Genomic DNA, 20,692 nt, shown 5'->3' on the forward strand with positions numbered 1-20,692 from the left:
ATGATGCCGTCCTCCAACAAGCTATCTAATTTTATTTATTTTTATTTATTGATATATTCATATTCCACAATCATCAAAGTACATTTCGTAATCAATCATTTTTACAATGAAAACATGCATAAAACATGCAGGATTGAAACATAGCAATGAAATGAAAAAAAATGGAGGGGCCTACTAAAAAGCAAAGCTTGTAAGATGTAGACCCCCTATCAAAATTTTATACAAGGGTAATATGATATAAGAAGAGTAAAATGATCAGCAAAATTATGTAAAATTATATAGATATAAACACTGTAACACAAATGTATATACACTATATACAAAATTAAATATTGACTTTAAAATAATCAATACAACCGTGGATAAGTATGAAGTTCACAAAATGTTTGATTGAATCAATAAGAATTCAGAAGAAATTTTTTGATGAGTAATTTAAATCAGTTCAGATTAGCTGCCTCTTTTATTACTCTGTCCAGAGAATTCCAGAGTTTTGGTCCTGTGAAAAATACAGTTTTGCTAGAAAATAATGTTCTACTTTTAGGTAAGTGATAGTCATTTAGTTGTCTCGTATTATATGAATGTAAAGTATTGTTTATCATAAATTCATTTTGTAGGACATTAGGTACACTATTTATATCTAGCTGATACATGAATTGGAATAGTTGCAAGCGGTACAGGTCGACTTTAAGGATACGTTTCTGACGAAACAATTAATCCGTATGAGCTCTAAAGGACATATTGCATATTATTCTCAGTACTTTTTTCTGAAGTAGCAAGACTTTATTGAGTCTCGTTACATACAGGAAGAATTGTAAGAGTAATTACATTCATTTATTTAGTTATTTCCTCTTTAAGAATATTTTGGAATGATTAAGAATGTTCCAGAAGGCTCTATAGCAGGGATTCTCAAATGGTGGCGCGCGCGCCATTTGTGGCGCACCGAGCCTTTCGGAGTGGCGCGTGGGAGCCGGTATAGAAAAAGAAAAAGCATTAGAAAATAAAAATTTGATCTACTATTAATCTGGAATTGAGGTTTGATCATTTAATTACAAAGGGAAAATAAAAACTCAGCTCTTTTTGAAATCTAAATGCTATTTGATTTCCTCTGATTTGTGTAATCTAACATTCGATAACCCCTATTATGGAGGATCTATTTAATGTATTCATTTACGATTGGTACAAAGAGTCAAAGACTAAGTACATAATATGTAAACATAGATTTGTGAACAGTGATTTTAATAATAACAATAATCATAATTACGTTTTATTTACTCAGGGTAGCCATTTCGGTTAGGGCCCTGCATTTCCATGTATGTTATTACTACCCTTCTCCAATCTAAATGCTGAGCGCCAAGCAAGAAGGCAGAAGGTTCCATTCTTATATATATGTTTTTTGTATGGCTCTGTTGGGGATCGAACCCACGGCCTCCCGTTCATGAGGCTAACGCTCTACCACTAATCAACATACCCGGTTTGCTTTTCAAACACGACCCTCATCAAGAAGAAAATTTAATACAGAAACATAATAATTAACACTAATTTGAGCAAGTTCACTTATCATTTGTTTTAAATAAATTGTGTAGTATGTTGGTATTTTTATATCTTCTGTTGATTGAGAACCCCTGTCGGTCATTTAAAAGGCTTTCTACTTAAAGGACACGTCCACCCCAACAAAAATTTGATGTGAATAAAAAGGGGAAAATCCAACAAGCATAACACAGAAAAATTTCATCAAAATCGGATGTAAAACAAGAAAGTTATGACACTTTAAAGTTTTGCTTAATTTCAGAAATCAGTAGTTATATGCACATCCTGGTGGGTATGCAAATGAGGAGACTGATGACGACATCCACTCACTATTTCTTTTGTATTTAATTATATGAAATAGAGAATATTCTAATTTTCGCCTCATTGTCAAGCGAGACAACGATTAATTCCTCCCTGAACATGTGGAATGAGCATTGTTTCATACTATATGATTCAGTCAAGTCGGTCCTTATTGTCAAATCTATAAAAAATGAGAATATTGTATAATTCAAACAATAAAAAAACAAAAGAAATAGTGAGTGAGGGACATCATCGAATGTCTCATTTGAGTTGTGCATATCACTGTTTTGTGAAAAATAAGCAAAAATTTAAATTGTTATAACTTTCTTATTTTACATCCAATTGTTATGAAATTTTCAGCGTTTTGCTAGTTTGATTTTTCTCTATTTATTCAAATCAAAATTTTTCTGGAATACTTGACCTTTAAGCTCTTCAGGTGATCCTGCATCCCCCCAATACCACAATATTTCGCTCGTCGCGTGTTGGATAGCGGAGCAGTCCAGATTCTCAAAAAGAAATTTGGCGCTTCAACAAAATTAATTGAGAATGGCTGCTCTATAGTATAGCTGTGTTACACATGAGTAATCTTTGAATACTCTTTGTTATTTTTTAATAGAGACTGCCAAACAATAGGCTTAGCTATTTTGTTGACACTGTTGAGTTCAATGAGACTGCTCCTAAAAGGAGAATGCTTTTTATAGAAAATACTAGAACCTTCTATAATAGACAATAATAGAAGCCTCTAGAATAGTGAATGTTCTAGAATAGTTGAAATGGGTATATCGAAGCTGCAGTTTCTTCATGAACATCATCACATCATATGAGATCACTTGATCATATCAGATCACTTCATCATATCAGATCAGAACTCAGAGTTTCATGCCAGACTTTATGTCAGAGCAGAGTTTATTTTCACCTGGAATATTGATCTTCTGTGGAATTATTTACCCGCCATCAATGAACTGTTTGCTGTTATTTTGAGAGAGGAATTCTCAGTTCTCATCGAGATCATCAACATCATCAACCTGTTCAATGAACGCTTTTCAACCCATGGATTGCTGAATTTGACTGTTAATCATCATCAACATCGTCTTCACGGACATTTTAACTCGTTACAGTGACTCTTGTTATTCATCGTGCTTCAACATCAGTTTCATCGTCGCCATCTTTGTAAACAGAGTTTTCGCCAGCCAACTGGGATACTATCATTTGGATCATAAATTTGGAATAACACCAGAACTGATTTCAAGAGACGTAAGATTATGATTATTACGTTATGATTTGTTTGTATATATGGTGAATTAATTTCCTGTAATAAAAAAAAAGGAAATTCAACTTCAACACTCAATAATATTTCATTGTTATTTGTTGCAGTATCGTAACAAATAATTTTGGGGGCTTGTCCGGGAATCGAAAGCCAATTTGTACAGAAAGCCAATTTGAAATCGAACCCCAATTTGGAAACTAAAATCAGTTTTCCGAGACGAAAGTTAATTTGAAACAAGAGCCAATTTGAATTGAAAACATTTTGGAAATTTTTGGAAAGTTCTAGAACATACTGTACTGTGTTATTACTTGCTTGTATTTCTGGTTTAAAGAAGGCAGAGATAATTGACTTGTTAGCTAGTCACATGAAGCTTACAGAGGAGTCTGAAACTTCTGTTATTGTTTCAGATGATGCTCAGATTCAACTTGCAAAATATAAAATGGAAATGAAAATGAGAGAAAACCTTAAAATGGAGAAAATGAGATTGGAGTACCAGTTGAAGTTGAAAGAAATGGAGTTAGCTCATGCAAATACTAACTCTGTAAAAGATAAATCTCCCCAAGGTTTTGATGTGGCGAAAAACATTCGCCTTGTGCCAAAATTTGATGAAGAGGGAGTTGATACATATTTTGTGTCATTTGAAAAAGTGGCCAAGAGACTGAATTGGCCCGAGGAATACCGGACTCTTCTCCTCCAAAGTGTTTTTGTTGGAAAGGCTGCAAAAGTATATTCTTCGCTCTCTGAAATGCAATCATGTGACTATGCTACAGTGAAAGAAACAATTCTCAATGCATATGAGTTTGTACCAGAAGCGTACAGAAATAAATTTAGGAACATGCAAAGACAATCAGGCCAGACTTATGTTGAATTTGCTAGGGAACAAGAAATGATGTTCGATAAGTGGTATAGATCACTGAAAGTTGACAAAGATTTTGTTCACCTTAGGGAAGTTGTCCTCCTAGAAGAATTCAAAAAGAGTGTTCCTTTTGGCATTAAATCTCACTTAGATGACCACAGAGTTACTGAAGTCAGTAAAGCAGCCATAGTAGCTGATGAATTTGAGGTCACACATAAAGGTAGTAGAGATAGGCCTCCTTTGACGAATTATTGGAAAAAGAAAGGTAAAGGGTCATTTGAATCCCACAATAAACCTAGTGAGGGAAAATATGCTAGCACGGACAAAGACACTAACAAGAATCAGGCTAGTGGGGGCACAGAATCAACCAAAAGGTTTGAGAGTCGTAGTTCCAAAATTTGTACTCATTGTCATAAATCGGGACATTTGAAAGAATCATGTTGGAAATTGGTTGGAATGCCAACCAAAGTTAAGAAAGACATGGGTTTTGTCAAGCAAACAAGTGTTCCCTCGATGGAGTTTGTCCCATCTGAGCCCAATCGAGATGTTGAGAGTGTTTCTCTGGTATTTGCTGATAAAGTCAAGCAGGTTGATGAAACCTTTAGAAGCTTTTTGTATGATGGTGAGGTATCCCCTTGTTCGACTGGTGCTGCTGGTAGGTCAGTGGTGATCCTTAGGGATACAGGGGCCGCACAGTCCCTGATGGTGCCAGGGGATTCGGCTCTTCCTCCGGAGAGTTCAGAGAATGCCAAAGTCTTAATTCAAGGTATTGGCCCAAATTTTATGTCGGTTCCTTTGCATAAGGTCGACTTAAGGTGTGACGTAGTTAATGGTCCTGTGACTGTTGGTGTCGTTCCAGAATTACCCATGGAAGGTGTTGATTTCTTGTTAGGTAACGACTTGGCTGGAGATAGAGTTGTTGCATCTCCAGTGGTTTCGGAGAAGCCCGTTGAGGTAGCTGAAACTGAATTGTTGCAGGAAGATTTTCCAGGGATTTTCCCGGATTGTGTTGTTACTAGGTCTCAGACTCGTAGAGCTGAAAAGGATGATGCGGAATCTGCTGATGTAGAGGAGAGTACTGATGTCTGGTTAGCTGAAACCTTTTTCAAGGATTTGAATGGGGATAGTGTTGAAGGCTCTGTTGCTAACAATGATAGTTTGTTTAGTAAATCCTCCCTTGTACAGGCACAACAGGCAGACCCAGAATTAAAAAGCTTGTCACAGAAAGCATGTTCTGAGGCTGAGGCTGATAAGGTTCCTGGGTGCTTTTATGTCAAAGATGACATTTTGATGAGGAAGTGGAGACCTCCCCGGAGACCAGCTGATGAAGATTGGTTTATAATTCACCAGGTAGTAGTTCCTCCCTGTTACCGCACATATATTCTGAAAATGGCTCATGATTTACCTATGGCAGGTCATGTCGGTATTCGGAAGACAGAAGATAGAATTATGAGGCATTTCTATTGGCCTAAGATGCACAAAGATGTTGTGCATTTTTATAAGACATGTCACACATGTCAGATTATTGGCAAGGCACAGCCTTCTATCAAGCCTGCTCCATTGATACCCATTCCTGCATTTGATGAACCTTTTACTAGGGTTCTTGTTGATTGTGTTGGACCGTTACCCAGAATGAGGTCGGGTCACAGATTTCTCCTGACGATTATGGACTTGTCTACACGTTTTCCAGAGGCGATACCTTTGAGAAGTATCACTGCAAAGGCAGTGGTACAAGCGTTACTGCAGTTTTTCACTCGGTATGGTCTGCCTAAGGAAATTCAGTCTGATCAAGGGTCAAATTTCATGTCAGGAATATTTCAGCAAGTTATGAAGGAGTTGGGAATAAAGCAGATCAAGTCCTCTGCTTGTCACCCACAGTCCCAAAGAGCGTTAGAACGCTATCATCAGACCTTGAAGACTATGATTAGGGCTTATTGTGAAGACTATCCCGATGACTGGGATAAAGGGATCTCATTCCTACTGTTTGCAACTAGGGATTCCCCTAATGAGTCCACGGGTTTCAGTCCATTTGAATTGGTCTATGGTCATGAGGTTAGGGGTCCCTAAAGCTTATCAAAGAGAGGTTTATGGTTCAGGATGATGATGTAAACCTTCTAGACTATGTGTCAAAGTTTAGAGAAATGCTCTCAAAAGCTTGTGATGTGGCTAAGGAACACTTGAAAGTGTCGCAGGGAAAAATGAAAGCTCACGCTGACAAAAATGCAAAAGAGCGAAGTTTTAAGCCTGGAGACAAAGTGTTAGTGTTGTTGCCTTTGCAATGTGAGCCCTTGAAAGCTAGGTTTAGTGGTCCCTACATAGTCAAAAAGAAATTGAATGATGTCAACTATGTCATCAGTACCCCTGATCGAAGAAAGTCTCAAAGAGTTTGTCATGTAAACATGTTGAAAGAATATTTTGAGCGAGAGGCTAGTCAGCCAATAGGTATGACACAGGTTAAAGAAGACAAGAAACATGTAGATGTACATGAAGAAGAATGCTATGGAAAGACAGATAATGAATTGTCTTATACAGATGTATCTAAGAATGAACCATGTGGTGTAAAGTTGTCTAACTCAGAGATGTTAGGAAATATGGATGAGGCATTAAAACACCTGCCTGAAGATCAGAGAAATGATATATCTGGCCTGTTAAGAGAATATGAAAATGTGTGTAAAGACAAACCAGGTCGTACACCTTTAACTGTACATGATGTAGACGTAGGTGATGTAAGACCTATCAAACAGAATCCTTAGAGGCTCAATCCAAGCAAGTTGGAAATGGTGAATAAGGAAATACAGTTTATGTTAGATAATGACATAATCGAACCGAATCAGAGTAGTTGGAGTTCTCCTATTGTAATGGTTCCAAAGCCAGACGGCTCTCAGAGATTTTGCATTGATTACCGAAAGGTAAATGCAGTAACTAAGACTGACTCGTATCCAATTCCTAGGTTAGAAGATTGTATTGATAGGGTTGGAAATTCTGCCTATATCACAAAGATAGACTTGCTTAAAGGATATTGGCAAGTGCCACTGACTGACCGGGCCAAAGAGATATCAGCCTTTGTTACACCTGAAGGCTTATTTCAATGCAAAGTCATGCCTTTTGGAATGAAAAATGCACCAGCAACCTTCCAAAGGTTAACAAATCAAGTAATTGCCGGACTTGACAATTGTGTCGTATATATAGACGACATCCTAGTGTACAGTGATACATGGAATGATCATCTGGATCATTTGAGAGCACTGTTTGACAGGCTGGATAAAGCCAATCTAGTAGTGAATCTGATGAAGAGTGAATTTTCCAAGGCAAAGGTCACATATCTTGGTCATGTGGTTGGTCAAGGGCAAGTGCTACCAAGAGAAGCCAAGATACAAGCTATCTTAGACTTCCCAATTCCCACAACTAAGAAAGAATTGCTCAGAGTCTTAGGTATGAGTGGCTTCTACAGGAAATTTGTTCCAAATTACAATACAGTGGTTAGCCCTCTGACAAACCTGCTGTAGGCAAAAGTGAAGTATGTTTGGTCTGACAAATGTCAGAGATCATTTGAGAAATTAAAGGCCATTTTGGTGAATGGGCCAGTTTTGGCTGCTCCAAACTTCACAAAGCCATTCAAAGTAGCAATTGATGCATCTGATGTTGGAGTAGGAGCAGTATTGCTCCAAGAAGATGAAGAAGGCATCGAAAAACCAGTGTGCTACTTCTCTAAGAAACTCAATCGGTTTCAGAAGAAGTACTCAACTATTGAAAAAGAGGCCCTGAGTCTCGTACTAGCCCTTCAGCAGTTTGAGGTATATCTAACCAATGGAGAGATTACAGTCTATACAGACCACAATCCTCTTGTGTTTTTGGAGAAATTCAAAACAAAGAATCAAAGACTGTATATATGGAGCCTAATACCTTGGTCACATTTGCTCTACGGCGGCCGTACGGCGAGTCGAAAACAGCCGTTTTAACATTTTCTTGTACCAACTACATACAGGTGGTTTAAATTAAAATTAATAAAACGGCTGTTTTCGACTCGCCGTACGGCCGCCGTAGAGCAAATGTGACCAAGGTATTATGCTCCAACCATTCCCTTTGAAAATTATACACATAAAGGGAAAGAATAATGTAATTGCTGATGCTCTTTCAAGAGTATAAAAAGTGAAAATATTCATGCTTTTGACCAAGTGTGTCATTTGAAGAAAGAGTATTTGATGTTCATTTATTTAAACATGTTTGTGTAGTACACATTTGTACACGATAACTGTAAACAATTTATCAAGATGACTTAGAAAAGTAAAAGGAAAAAAAAGGTAATCTTAAAGAAACCTTAACTACGATAAAGCTTTCTTTTCCCCAGTGGGGGAGGTGTTACATATAGGAAGAATTGTAAGAGTATATTACATTCATTTATTTAGTTATTTCCTCTTTAAGAATATTTTGGAATGATTAAGAATGTTCCCGAAGGCTCTATAGTATAGCTGTGTTACACATGAGTAATCTTTGAATACTCTTTGTAATTTTTGAATAGAGACTGCCAAACAATAGGCTTAGCTATTTTGTTGACACTGTTGAGTTCAATGAGACTGCTCCTAAAAGGAGAATGCTTTTTATAGAAAATACTAGAACCTTCTATAATAGACAATAATAGAAGCCTCTAGAATAGTGAATGTTCTAGAAAAGATGAAATGGGTATATAAAAGCGGCAGTTTCTTCACGAACATCATCACATCATATGAGATCACTTGATCATATCAGATCACTTCATCATATCAGATCAGAACGCAAAGTTTCATGCCAGACTTTATGTCAGAGCAGAGTTTATTTCCATCTGGAATATTGATCTTCTGTGGAATTATTTACCCGCCATCAATGAACTGTTTGCTGTTATTTTGAGAGAGGAATTCTCAGTTCTCATCGAGATCATCAACATCATCAACCTGTTCAATGAACGCTTTTCAACCCATGGATTGCTGAATTTGACTGTTAATCATCATCAACATCGTCTTCACGGACATTTTAACTCGTTACAGTGACTCTTGTTATTCATCGTGCTTCAACATCAGTTTCATCGTCGCCATCTTTGTAAACAGAGTTTTCGCCAGCCCAACTGGGATACTATCATTTGGATCATAAATTTGGAATAACACCAGAACTGATTTCAAGAGACGTAAGATTATGATTATTACGTTATGATTTGTTTGTATATATGGTAAATTAATTTCCTGTAATAAAAAAAAAGGAAATTCAACTTCAACACTCAATAATATTTCATTGTTATTTGTTGCAGTATCGTAACAATAGTCATTTAGTTGTCTCGTATTATATGAATGTAAAGTATTGTTTCTCATAAATTTAGTTTGTAGGACATTAGGTACACTATTTCTATCTAGCTGATACATGAATTGGAATAGTTGCAAGCGGTACAGGTCATTGACTTTAAGGATACGTTTCTGACGAAACAATTAATTCATCCGTATGAGCTCTAAAGGACATATTGCATATTATTCTCAGTACTTTTTTTCTGAAGTAGCAAGACTTTATTGAGTCTCGTTTGAGAGGCATTACCCCATGCCAGAATTCCATAATTAAGATATGGTAGAATTAATGCACAGTACAACATGGATAGCGCCTGTGCTGGAAGAACGTTTTTAAGCTTATTGATGACTCCAATATTTCTTGCCACAGTTTTGCAAATATTGTTGATATGAGCATTCCACGTAAGCTTGTTATCAATAGTAAGACCTAAGAATGTTGTTGTTTGCACTTCTTTGATTTCAGTATTATCTAAAAGTATTTGATGCGATAGATGTTTCAATGAATGACTAAGAAGCATATAATTAGTTTTTTGCAGATTCAATGACAGTTTGTTTGCTTTTATAATCCAGTTTGTTACTTTTTTAAATTCTGCATTCATAGTGCTCACAAGTACATGTGGATCATGATGTGTATAGAAAATATTGGAATCATCAGCAAAGAGAACAAATGAGAGAACATGAGATGAATTTTTCATATCATTAACATAAAATACAAATAGCAAAGGGCCAAGAATACTACCTTGTGGAATTCCACAGGAAACTGGCCTTGTTGAAGATTCTGATTCATTTACTGTGACAAACTGAATTCTATCAGTAAGATAACTCTTAAACCATTGTAAAGCTGTCCCTCTGATACCGTAATTTGATAGCTTACATAATAGTATTTCATGATCTATTGTATCAAACGCTTTTGAGAAGTCGAGGAATAACCCTACGGTATGATCAGAATCGTCAAAAGAAGTAGATATTTTATTTATTAATGTAAATATAGCATGAGTTGTATTATGTTTTTCTCTAAAACCGAATTGATTATCACATATAATACTCTATTTCTTAAGGAAAGCAACTGTCCTTTTATAGATTATCCTTTCAAGAATTTTTGAAAAGGAAGTTAACAAAGATATTGGGCGGTAATTACTAGTAATTAATTGGTCTCCCTTCTTGAAAATGGGTATAACTTTAGCTATTTTCATCTTCTTAGGGACCTGGCCAAGCTGCAATGATAAATTAAATACAAGTGGAATGCCTCTGGCCGTCTCACCTGCATCACGCGATTCAATATAGCAGCAGTGCTGATTTTGAAAACTACTACATGTATAACTCGCACAAGATGTTCAGTGATACTTGGTTACTCTTATTTCCACGTTTTATGAACTAGACCAATACACTTATAGAGATATGATGGCAATTCAACAAATACCCCCAACGTGGCCAAAGTTCTTTGACCTTACATGACCTTTGACCTTGATCATGTGACCTGAAACTCGCACAGGATGTTCAGTGATACTTGATTACTATTATGTCCAAGTTTTATGAACTAGACCAACACACTTTCAAATTTATGGCTGTAATTCAACAAATACCCCAATTTGGCCAAAGTTCATTGACCCTAAATGACCTTTGACCTTGATCATGTGACCTGAAACTTGCACAGGATGTTCAGTAATACTTGATTACTATTATGTCCAAGTTTCATGAATCAGATCCATAAACTTTCAAAGTTATGATGGTAATTCAACAGATACCCCCAATTCGGCCAAAGTTCATTGACCCTAAATGACCTTTGACCTTGGTCATGTGACGTGAAACTCATGCAGGATGTTCAGTGATACTTGATTAACCTTATGTATAAGTTTCATGAACTAGGTCCATATATTTTCTAAGTTATGATGACATTTCAAAAACTTAACCTTAGGTTAAGATTTTGATGTTGATTCCCCCAACATGGTCTAAGTTCATTGACCCTAAATGACCTTTGACCTTAGTCATGTGACATGAAACTCAGGCAGAATGTTCAGTAATACTTGATTAACCTTATGGCCAAGTTTCATGAACTAGGTCCATATACTTTCTAAGTTATGCTGTCATTTCAAAAACTTAACCTCAGGTTAAGATTTGGTGTTGACGCCGCCGTCGCCGCCGCCGTCGCCGCCGCCGCCGCCGCCGCCGCCGCCGTCGCCGTCGGAAAAGCGGCGCCTATAGTCTCACTCTGCTATGCAGGTGAGACAATATGAAGCAGAGGATCAGCAAGAGAATGTATAAGGTTATTCACAACTCTATTTGTAATGCCATCATAACCGGGAGTCTTTTATGCTTTCAAATTAAATACAATCTCAAGTAATTCTTCTCTATGAACTGGAGTAAGAAATATTGAACTATCATTTTGTTTATCCAAAAAGTCCTTAAACGAATTTTCTACAGGCATAATATTTCTAGCTAACTTTGGTCCAATTTGAGAGAAAAAATGTATTAAATTCATTTGCTATAGAATGAGTATCTTCAACCATATTTCCATCTACACATAATTTATTAACAGCACTAGATTTGTTAATTTTGTTTAGGGCCCCATTTATTGTTTTCCATGTATTTTTAAGGTCGTTTTTATATGATTGTAATTTTTCTGTATAAAACCTCTTTTTTGCTATTCGGAGAGTAGTTGTTAAGATATTTCATAAGACGTGTATCTATTCCGTTAAGTATCATTTGGAATTGATATACAAGAAACATACAGATTATTTTTCCGATTGATATACCTTAATATCGATTTTGAAACCCATGGGAGCTTTGGAACACGTTTATAATCGTAATTTCGATATATCTTTAAAGGAACACATGAATCTAAGCAGTCATTGAGAGATTTCAAAAATATGTCAAATGAGTCATCGACATTCTCTTTCGAGTTATAAACGTCAGACCAATCAACAGAGCTTAAATCTTCTTGGAGACGTTCAATAGTTTTATCACTAAAGTTGCGACAGATTCTATATTTCTTATCCATTTTTGCGAATGATTGCATTGTTTGGATATGGGTAAAAATAATAAAATGATCAGATATGTCTGTCGTAACAATACCAGCTTTCGGAAGAGGATGAGAGTTACAGAATATATTATCTATAAGCGTAGCAGAATGATCAGTAATACGGGTTGGTCTAGAAATAATAGGCAAAAAAGTAGAAGTTAACATTAATTCAAGGAAATCATTTGTTAAAGAGTGATTACTAGTCAAGAGATTAATATTGAAATCACCAGTGATGATACAATTGTTATTAATTAATTCTCCGTTTTGCAAAAGTTCATTAGTAGCAAGTAAAAAATCTTCTATACAAGAAGTTTGAGGAGGTCTGTAAATGACACCTATTAGAATTTTCTTAGCTTTTTGAATTTTTACTTCTACAAATAAGGATTCAATGATATCATTCATATATTCAAATTCATGTCTAATTGCATAATCAAATGAAGACGGAATATATAATGCTATTCCACCTCCAATTTTATTTTTCCTATTGTTTATAACAATATCATAATTCGGGAGGGTGCATAAGGAATTCGGTGTTTCCGTGAACCAAGTTTCAGTAAGAGCAATGATTGGGGGATTGGCAAACTGTGTATTTTCTAATAATAATCGTAATTTCTCAAAGTTTTGGTTAGCGCTTCTTATATTCAAATGCAAAATAAAAACATCATCTTCTCCAATCAATTTAGCATAGTCTTTGAATGAATTTTCTGTATAATATGGAGACGAGGAAAGATTGTATGCTTTATCATGAATATCGAATTCAACTTGAAGTTCATCAAAATTATTAGTAAGAATGTCAGTAGAAAATCTATCAAATGGAGTATGATGATTTGAGATAATATTGCTTTTATCTTGATGATTTAGTAATAAGAAATCATCATTATTCAGATGATAAAAGGGGAAATCACGCATATTATCCACCATTATGAAATAGAATATATTGCCATTTAAAAACAAAATCTTTGTAAGCTAGGCATATGAAGCATCTTTTAGATTTGATACCATCATGACCCAAAATTCGAGTTTGGAAAATACTGCAGTTGTAATATTTAACAAAATAAAGATTATTTAATACAATTATTAACGATCGATGAAGAATATTTGCACACAAAAATAAGGAAAATGACCTCCATAAAATGTCTGGTAATGAAACATTATTTAAAGGGCAGTGAAAGAATGCAATATATACCACGGAAAATAACACAGATATTGATCGATGCGAAAAATTTTGTGACAAGAATTTCATAATAAATGAAAAGAATACTGGAAAATCAAATAAAATGGAATGGATGAAGGATAGGCCTACTACAGCTTGGAAAAGTCCTCTCTAGAATGAATGATGATGGGTTGACACTTCTCATCCTTCCTTACAAAAATTCGGCCATTCTGGGTCCACAGGAACTTGTATCCGGCATCTCGGCGGGCCTTGTTGAGATCGTTCATTAGCTCCTTAGTGGAAGCGATCAGGTTTTCATTGAGGTAGATCTTGCCATCGCCGTTGTATCCAAGATCCTTTGTGCTGAGGGTCTTCAGCTTCCTTCTCCCATCATACATGATGTTCCGAGCACGTCTTGTGGTGAATCGCACGATGATCGGACGGGCTTTGTTGTCAGCTTGGCGCTTGGAAGCTGCAAGCTCAGGGCTGATGTGTTTTGCGATATTTAACACGATCTTTTCAGGAACCTCTCCCGGTCGTTCTGGTACACCTGCCACTTCCAAGTTGACTCTCCTGTGGTACTGGTCAAGATCGTTAATGCTTTGTCTATCTGCTTCCTGGCAGCATAGGAAACAGGGGCTGCTTTATAGAACTTGGGTCATTGTTCTCTTCTTGAGGATACACTTTGGCCTGGCATCCTATCAGTTTTCCAACTGAACTATCATCAAACAACTCTGCATGCTTTTTTAATCCATCTTGCATAACATCTTGCAAATTATGCATACTGCTGGGGCTTGCTTCTTGTGCAATATGGTTGGCTAACTGTGCTAACAGTTGTGGATACTTCTGTAACCAATCTCTTCCAATTAGGCTGGCACCTCTTTGGACAACAACTAGCTTCAGTTTGTCCGGCTTCATCTGTGTTTCAAGCTGAACATCAACTGTGGCTTCACCAGAAATATCTAATTTTCCTTCTGTATAGGACTTGAGTCTAATGTTACAAGAAGTTAGCTTGGAATCCTTGCTGATTCTACTGTACACTGCCTTTGAAACAATAGACCATGGACTTCCAGTATCAATTTCGAGCTCGACTTCTGCGCCATTCACTATCACAGTAGTCATGTATGGATCAGAATTTGATAATTTGTAAATCGATTCGTCTTCCAAATGATCCGTTTTTCCGTCTTCGGAGTTTGATGCAGACTCTTCATCATCTAGTGATGTGCTTTCTTTGAAGATTGTGTTTTCTTTTGATAGAATTTCTGCTGGTAGGCTTTTACTAGTTCACACTGGCTCTTCGTGTGACCAGTTTTGGAACATTTGTAGCATTGTTCGTCGCGAAATTTACAAGTCGCTGGCTCATGGCTGCTACCACCACATCTCCAACATCTCTTTGGGCTTGGAGTAGAACGCTTGTCCTTGGACTTTACCGTCTTTGCTGGAGTCCTATTCTGCGGTTCAGCGGTCACCTTCCTTTGAAGTTTATGAACCGATGTAGGATCATCATGTGGCTTTTGTATCTGCTTGATCTGTTCCACATCTTGCTTAGCTACTTCCATTGCTGTCGCAATGTTGACTGCTTTTTCAAAAGTCAACTGGGGCATTCCCAATAGCTTTCGTTGTATGTTGACATCTGAACATCCTACTACTAGTCTGTCTCTCAGCATATTATCAAGTTCTTTGAAGTTGCAACCATCGCTAAGCTGTCTGAGCTTTGCTAAGAACTGAGGGATTGTTTCATTTGTTTGCTGAGTGCATGTGTAACACCTGTATCTTTGTACGATTTCTGTAGGCTTTGGCGAATATTGTGTAGTCAGTGCATCTTTACATTGCTTGTATGTTTTAGCTAATGGCTTATCTGGCTGTAACAGTGCTCGAAGGGTGTGATAACCTTTGCTACCTAATCCTGTTAAGAACAATGCTTTTTGCTTTTCATCTAATTTTATGTCATTAGAAGCGAACCATGCTTCTAAGACTTCGGTCCATTCTTCAAATGTATAACCAGAATCTAACTGGGGGGCATTCCCAATAACTTGATTAGCCATCATGGGTACTTAACTAGTACTTACACTTAACTGAATTACAACATAGGCTGTAGGTATGTACTGTAAAATACTTCTACTAGACCTGCATAGGCTTAGTCTATATTTAACTAGACCTGGTCTTAAGACTACACTCTTGCAATATGGCTATAATTCACACTCAATAACTCAAAATCCGTGTGCAACAAGACTATGAATTTCTGTACAACATGCACTCTAGTTTCATACAAAATTAAAGGGCTGCTGTATTTATAGGGCTAGACCAATGTTACTGTACACTATTTGGTCCTAGGCTTTCATCACTAGTGATCAATGCACACTCCTGGTACCTATTGATCACTCCATTAATCAAACAAGTCCTGGTCCTGTTAATATTGGACTAAATTCTTTTAGTTCTTGGTCCTAGCAAGTTAGACCAACTTAAATGTATTCCTGGTCCTAGCAACTGGACCAAAACTAGTAGTGTATATATATCTAGACTAACTCTTCAGGTCTCAAGGTTCAAACTTAGGTGTAGGTCCTGGACCTTATTAATACTCGGGCTATGTAAGTTAGACTAGCTAAATAGACTAAAGGCTATAGATCTACCATGGCAATGGACTTAGACATCTTTTGATAATCGGCAACATTAATCATGTACCAAAAGCTTACCATTTGTCACCTTACTTTAGGCACTGGGGCTGTAAATGCTTGTGTTGGCTCACCTGCAATCAATGCTTGTTTTAGCACAATAGCATTACAATTCAATGGTAACTTAAATACATTTCATCAATTTTATGCATCAAATATCAAGCATAAAAAACTGAGTTCAAGGTCTTTACACTGAGTCCATTTTCAGTTATCAAGTCTAGAGACTTATTTGCTTGCGAAGTTTCAGTTTCAATGTTTTATCCATTCATTGTGTAACTGTTCTGAGGCTGAGCTTGATTCGTCCTTCAGGCTTGGCTGGACCTGGGCTGGACCGGGCAGGGTCATGGGCTATGCGAGGCTTGGCAGGGCTGGACCGGGCAGGGTCTTACTCATGGGCTGTGTGAGGCTTGGCAGGGCCTGGCGGCTGGGCTGGACCGGGCAGGGTCACTAGCAGTGCGAGACTTGGCTTCGAACTGGCGGTTGGGCTAGGTCGCATCTGCACTGGAGCAAGGCTGGGCTGGGTTAGGCTGAGACTGGACCAACAATGGGCTGGGCTAGGCTGCGACTGGTCCTGTACTGATCAGGCTGGACCAAAAGTTCATAAACAGATGCTAGGGCTTGGGCTGTGTAGAGACTACAGTTCTTGGGCTTTGCTGGTTCCAAATAGGCCAAATTCTACACCGGAACTAGGCTTCAGTCTAGACTGTTTGCTATAGTCCTGATCTAATTCAAATGGCTGACAAGTGTAAATTATGGTTTAGCCACCTATTCTGACTGTGGCTCACAGCTGCATAGCGTCCATAATACACCACTACATGTGACTTATTACTGCATAGCGTCCATACACATATTTTCATACCTGGGACTGTAGACAGATATGGCACTGACTGAATCACACAAAATTGTTTCACAATCCAAAATTGCAATCCATCCACATCCACTATTTTCCTGGGGCTCAGGCAAAATTATTCAAATACAGTTGATCCCTAGCATATCTAGCCTCTTGTCGAGGCCCTGTCGGCTGCTTTCCGAGCGAACATGGCAAAGCAAGGGAGAGAGCGAAGCAGAGCGCCTCGAGACAGGGCCTCTTGACATCTGACCCGAATTTCACCGACTTTCTTTTGTTTTTTATTGTTTTTACCAATTCACCGACCAAAAACTGGTCGGTGAAAATCATCAAATGAGAGCGCGAGCTACTATGACGTCATATTAAATATTCATGAGCTCATATTGAATGGCGACCCTTGGATTATTGGCGAGGAGTGACGACGAAATATCAAAGAGCGCTGAATATGACTCTAAAATGCTGAATATTGACCGATTTAATGATTTGCAAGTCGATGAAATTAACTCTGCACTGAAAGGACGAGATGTCTTTGTAAATCTACCCACAGGATATGGAAAAAATGTAATATTTCATGCGATTCCACCGGTCGAACCGGGGCGTCGATTATCGATCTCCGCTGTGCAGTGCAGTGAGGGAAGCTGGGGTGGAGTTGCTGGGAGTTGACTCGAGTCTGACCAGCGGCTGAGCAGTATCTCCCGGGAAGTTTCGGGGCGGTGATGGGTCTGTTACGGCCAGTAGTAGTAGTAGTAGTACCACTACTTAGTACTTGTAGCATTTTGCTGGTTATATCCCCTTTAGTGTCCCGCAATTAAATGAATCCCCTGCAGAATAATGGACTACTATACTATATAGTATTCCGAACCCAAAACGAAACAGCTCTGACATTTCATTGGTTTACTCGGTGACCGGTAATATCATGACTCATGTATATTCATTAGGAAGACGTTCCTCATGAATATATAATTCAGTTCAGATGTCAAGAGGCCCTGGCTCGCGCCAGGCCTAATTCGCTTCGCGAATTAGGGAATCCCTCGCTTCGCTCGGGAAGCAGCCGCCAGGGCCTCGACAAGAGGCTATAGCATATCCCGCATCTCGTCGCCAAATTTTGTTATGTTTTGGGGTTCATCCAGCCTAATAATGACAAATAAAAGTCTCCAGTTTTGCTTAACTCAAAATGTCTGTTGACTCTTTATTGCTCCTTCATTGTACAGTCTCTCTGTGTGTGTTGTACAATCTCCACTTATGCATGTGTATACATAATACAGATTCATACATGTTGCTAGTCTGTACATGCAGACCTTATTACACATTTATGTTATTCTTTACATTCAAACCTTCATATATAACATGGGTGGTATCGAATAAGCTGAAACTGAACCAAGCCAAATTGAGCTTGTAATATTTGCTTCAAAGGTCCATCAGCGTCTGCTGAAGAACTTTACACTAACCTTACATGATAACACTGAGCTGAAGCCATCACCAAATCTTCGCATCCTTGGAGTCGTTTTTGACAATCTCATGCTGCTGGATGATCATGTTCCGAAAGATATCAGGAATGTTGAATATCAAATCCGTAATCTAAGCAGAATCAGGAAATACTAGTACCTGGATGAACACTCTGCGCATGCTGCTGTTCGTGCCCTGGTTCTGTAACGTCTAGACTATTGCAACAGTCTTTCCAGCACTACAACTAAGAACATCCATCTTCTTCAGCTGCTCCAAAACCATTCTGCTCGTCGTATCTTTTGTCAGCCCAAGAATACTCACACCTCACCAGTACTTGACTGATCTGACTACATGTACAACAAAGACCCCAGTTTAAGACTGCTACACTCTTAACGATAATTTGCCCTCATATCTGTGTGATTTTATTCCTGTAAATCAATCTAGTTTTCATCTAAGATCTAATGTCAATAAAGTTATCCCTATCCACAGATGTTGAACCAATGCTGGCAAGCGGGCATTCCTAGCCACTGCCCCTGGGGGCCACTTACATTGACGAGTGGATACCATACGCGACCAAAAAAAAACACGTAAAAAGGATGTCTTTTTAAAGATAGGGAACGTTACGTACGTAACGTAATAAGTGTGTCAAAAACACCAGAATAATGAAAAAAGGGTATCTTTTTCGCTAGGAAAGCTACGTGTTTAGGGTCAAATTTGCGAGGGTATAAACAGTCAAGGCTAAAATGTTTTATAAAGGATGTACTTTTTGCCCCAGGAGTCAACACCTACGTGTTTAGGGTACGATTTGCGCGAGTTGAGCTGTACTAAAACCAAATGATGTAGGTAAAGGTAAAACCGACGACCGACGTATTAGAAATATCGCTCTACTTGTTTAGGGGTTCAATTCAGGGAATACTTGCCAATAGTATCGTTTTGTTTCCAATACTTGTTAAGGGTAGGTTTTCACACGCCGGTTCATACGCCAATACTTGTTAAGGGGCATTTTCAGAATATGGAAAATACGTGTTTAGGGTGCTTTTGAAATATCATGGTCTCGCATGGTATCCACGCGTGAATGGAAGTGCCCCCCCCCCCCCCCGGGCCACTGCCACAGAGCATATGACAGTTTGTTTTTTTAAAACGCAGTATCAGTCAATATATTTAAGAAAAGTCTTTTAAAAAGTCTTTTAGAAAGTCTATTCCAATAACGCATGATTGCCAGTATTGGTCTTTCAATATTCTTCAATTTTCATTCACATTTATGTATATGTTTATGTCTATATGTTTCATTAATGTGTTACAGGTTTGTTATGACAACACAATGAGGCAGTGGAATATTTAGTATGTTATTTCAGTAGACACTAGTGGGCGATTCCTCACTAGAACTTCAAAAATATCATAAATTTCAACATGCTTTCAATAAGTCATAAGTAGTGTAATATTGTATTATGATACCTAAATTTTAGGAAAATAATGAGTTTTAACCAAAAGTGAAGTCAGATATAGTTTTTTTTTTTGGGGGGGGGGACAATGGAATTCTCAATTTTCAAGAATTTTGCTAATTAAATAGTCAAGTACAAACACTGCCTGAAACCATTATTGGCAAAGCACGAGAAGATTGAAAATATTGCAGGACAATGGATAATGTATCATTGATGGTTCCAAATAATATCTTCAACATTTTCATGGTCCATAATAGGGGCAGCCCTGATTTTTCTAAACCTATTTTTGGCAATGCCCCGTACAACGCATTGAAATGCAAAAGTTTTCCCTACAATTTTATTTTTGATGATGCAGTCTCACAATATCAGTTTCTCTATCTTTGACCCATGGGTGATCGATTTATCCCATAAGGATCTAATTACTGCCCTTCATTTTTCAATAATTGTCCTATTAAAAGTTGTCTCGTACGACACAGTGTGTGTCGTATGGGACATGTCCCGTACGACACACAATATATACTGCATTTGATTGCAGGATTTGGAATCAGAAACTATAAATAGTAGGCCTATTTTAATTTAAGTAATTGATTCGACATAAAGTGAACTGAAAAAGTATTTTTTTATCACCATAGAACATGAAATAGGTGATTCTAACCATTTTAATTGACTTCATGTACATGATGTAGGCGAATTTGTGAATCCCTTCAGCTAAACTGGTGATTTTCACTGGTCAGAGTAGGTTATTTTCTTTGTTATTGAAGATGAAAAGAAAACCTTTATAATTGCTTCACCCTAGCCTGGAAATGAATGTGAAATTATTATAAGATGTAAAAAAATATATATATTTACATATCAAT

General features: G+C 37.5%; 1 protein-coding gene across 1 annotated transcript; it reads left to right on the top strand.

Annotated features, from left to right (window-relative positions):
• Window positions 1–3,563: 3,563 nt before the first annotated feature.
• Window positions 3,564–6,017, top strand: LOC129264002 (uncharacterized). The gene has a single exon (XM_054901911.2). It carries the CDS (start codon window positions 3,564–3,566, stop codon window positions 6,015–6,017), a length of 2,454 nt encoding a protein of 817 aa, XP_054757886.2.
• Window positions 6,018–20,692: the final 14,675 nt, after the last annotated feature.

The sequence above is a fragment of the Lytechinus pictus genome, chromosome 8 (genome assembly GCF_037042905.1).
Source record: "Lytechinus pictus isolate F3 Inbred chromosome 8, Lp3.0, whole genome shotgun sequence".
Classification (NCBI taxonomy): Eukaryota; Metazoa; Echinodermata; class Echinoidea; order Temnopleuroida; family Toxopneustidae; genus Lytechinus; species Lytechinus pictus.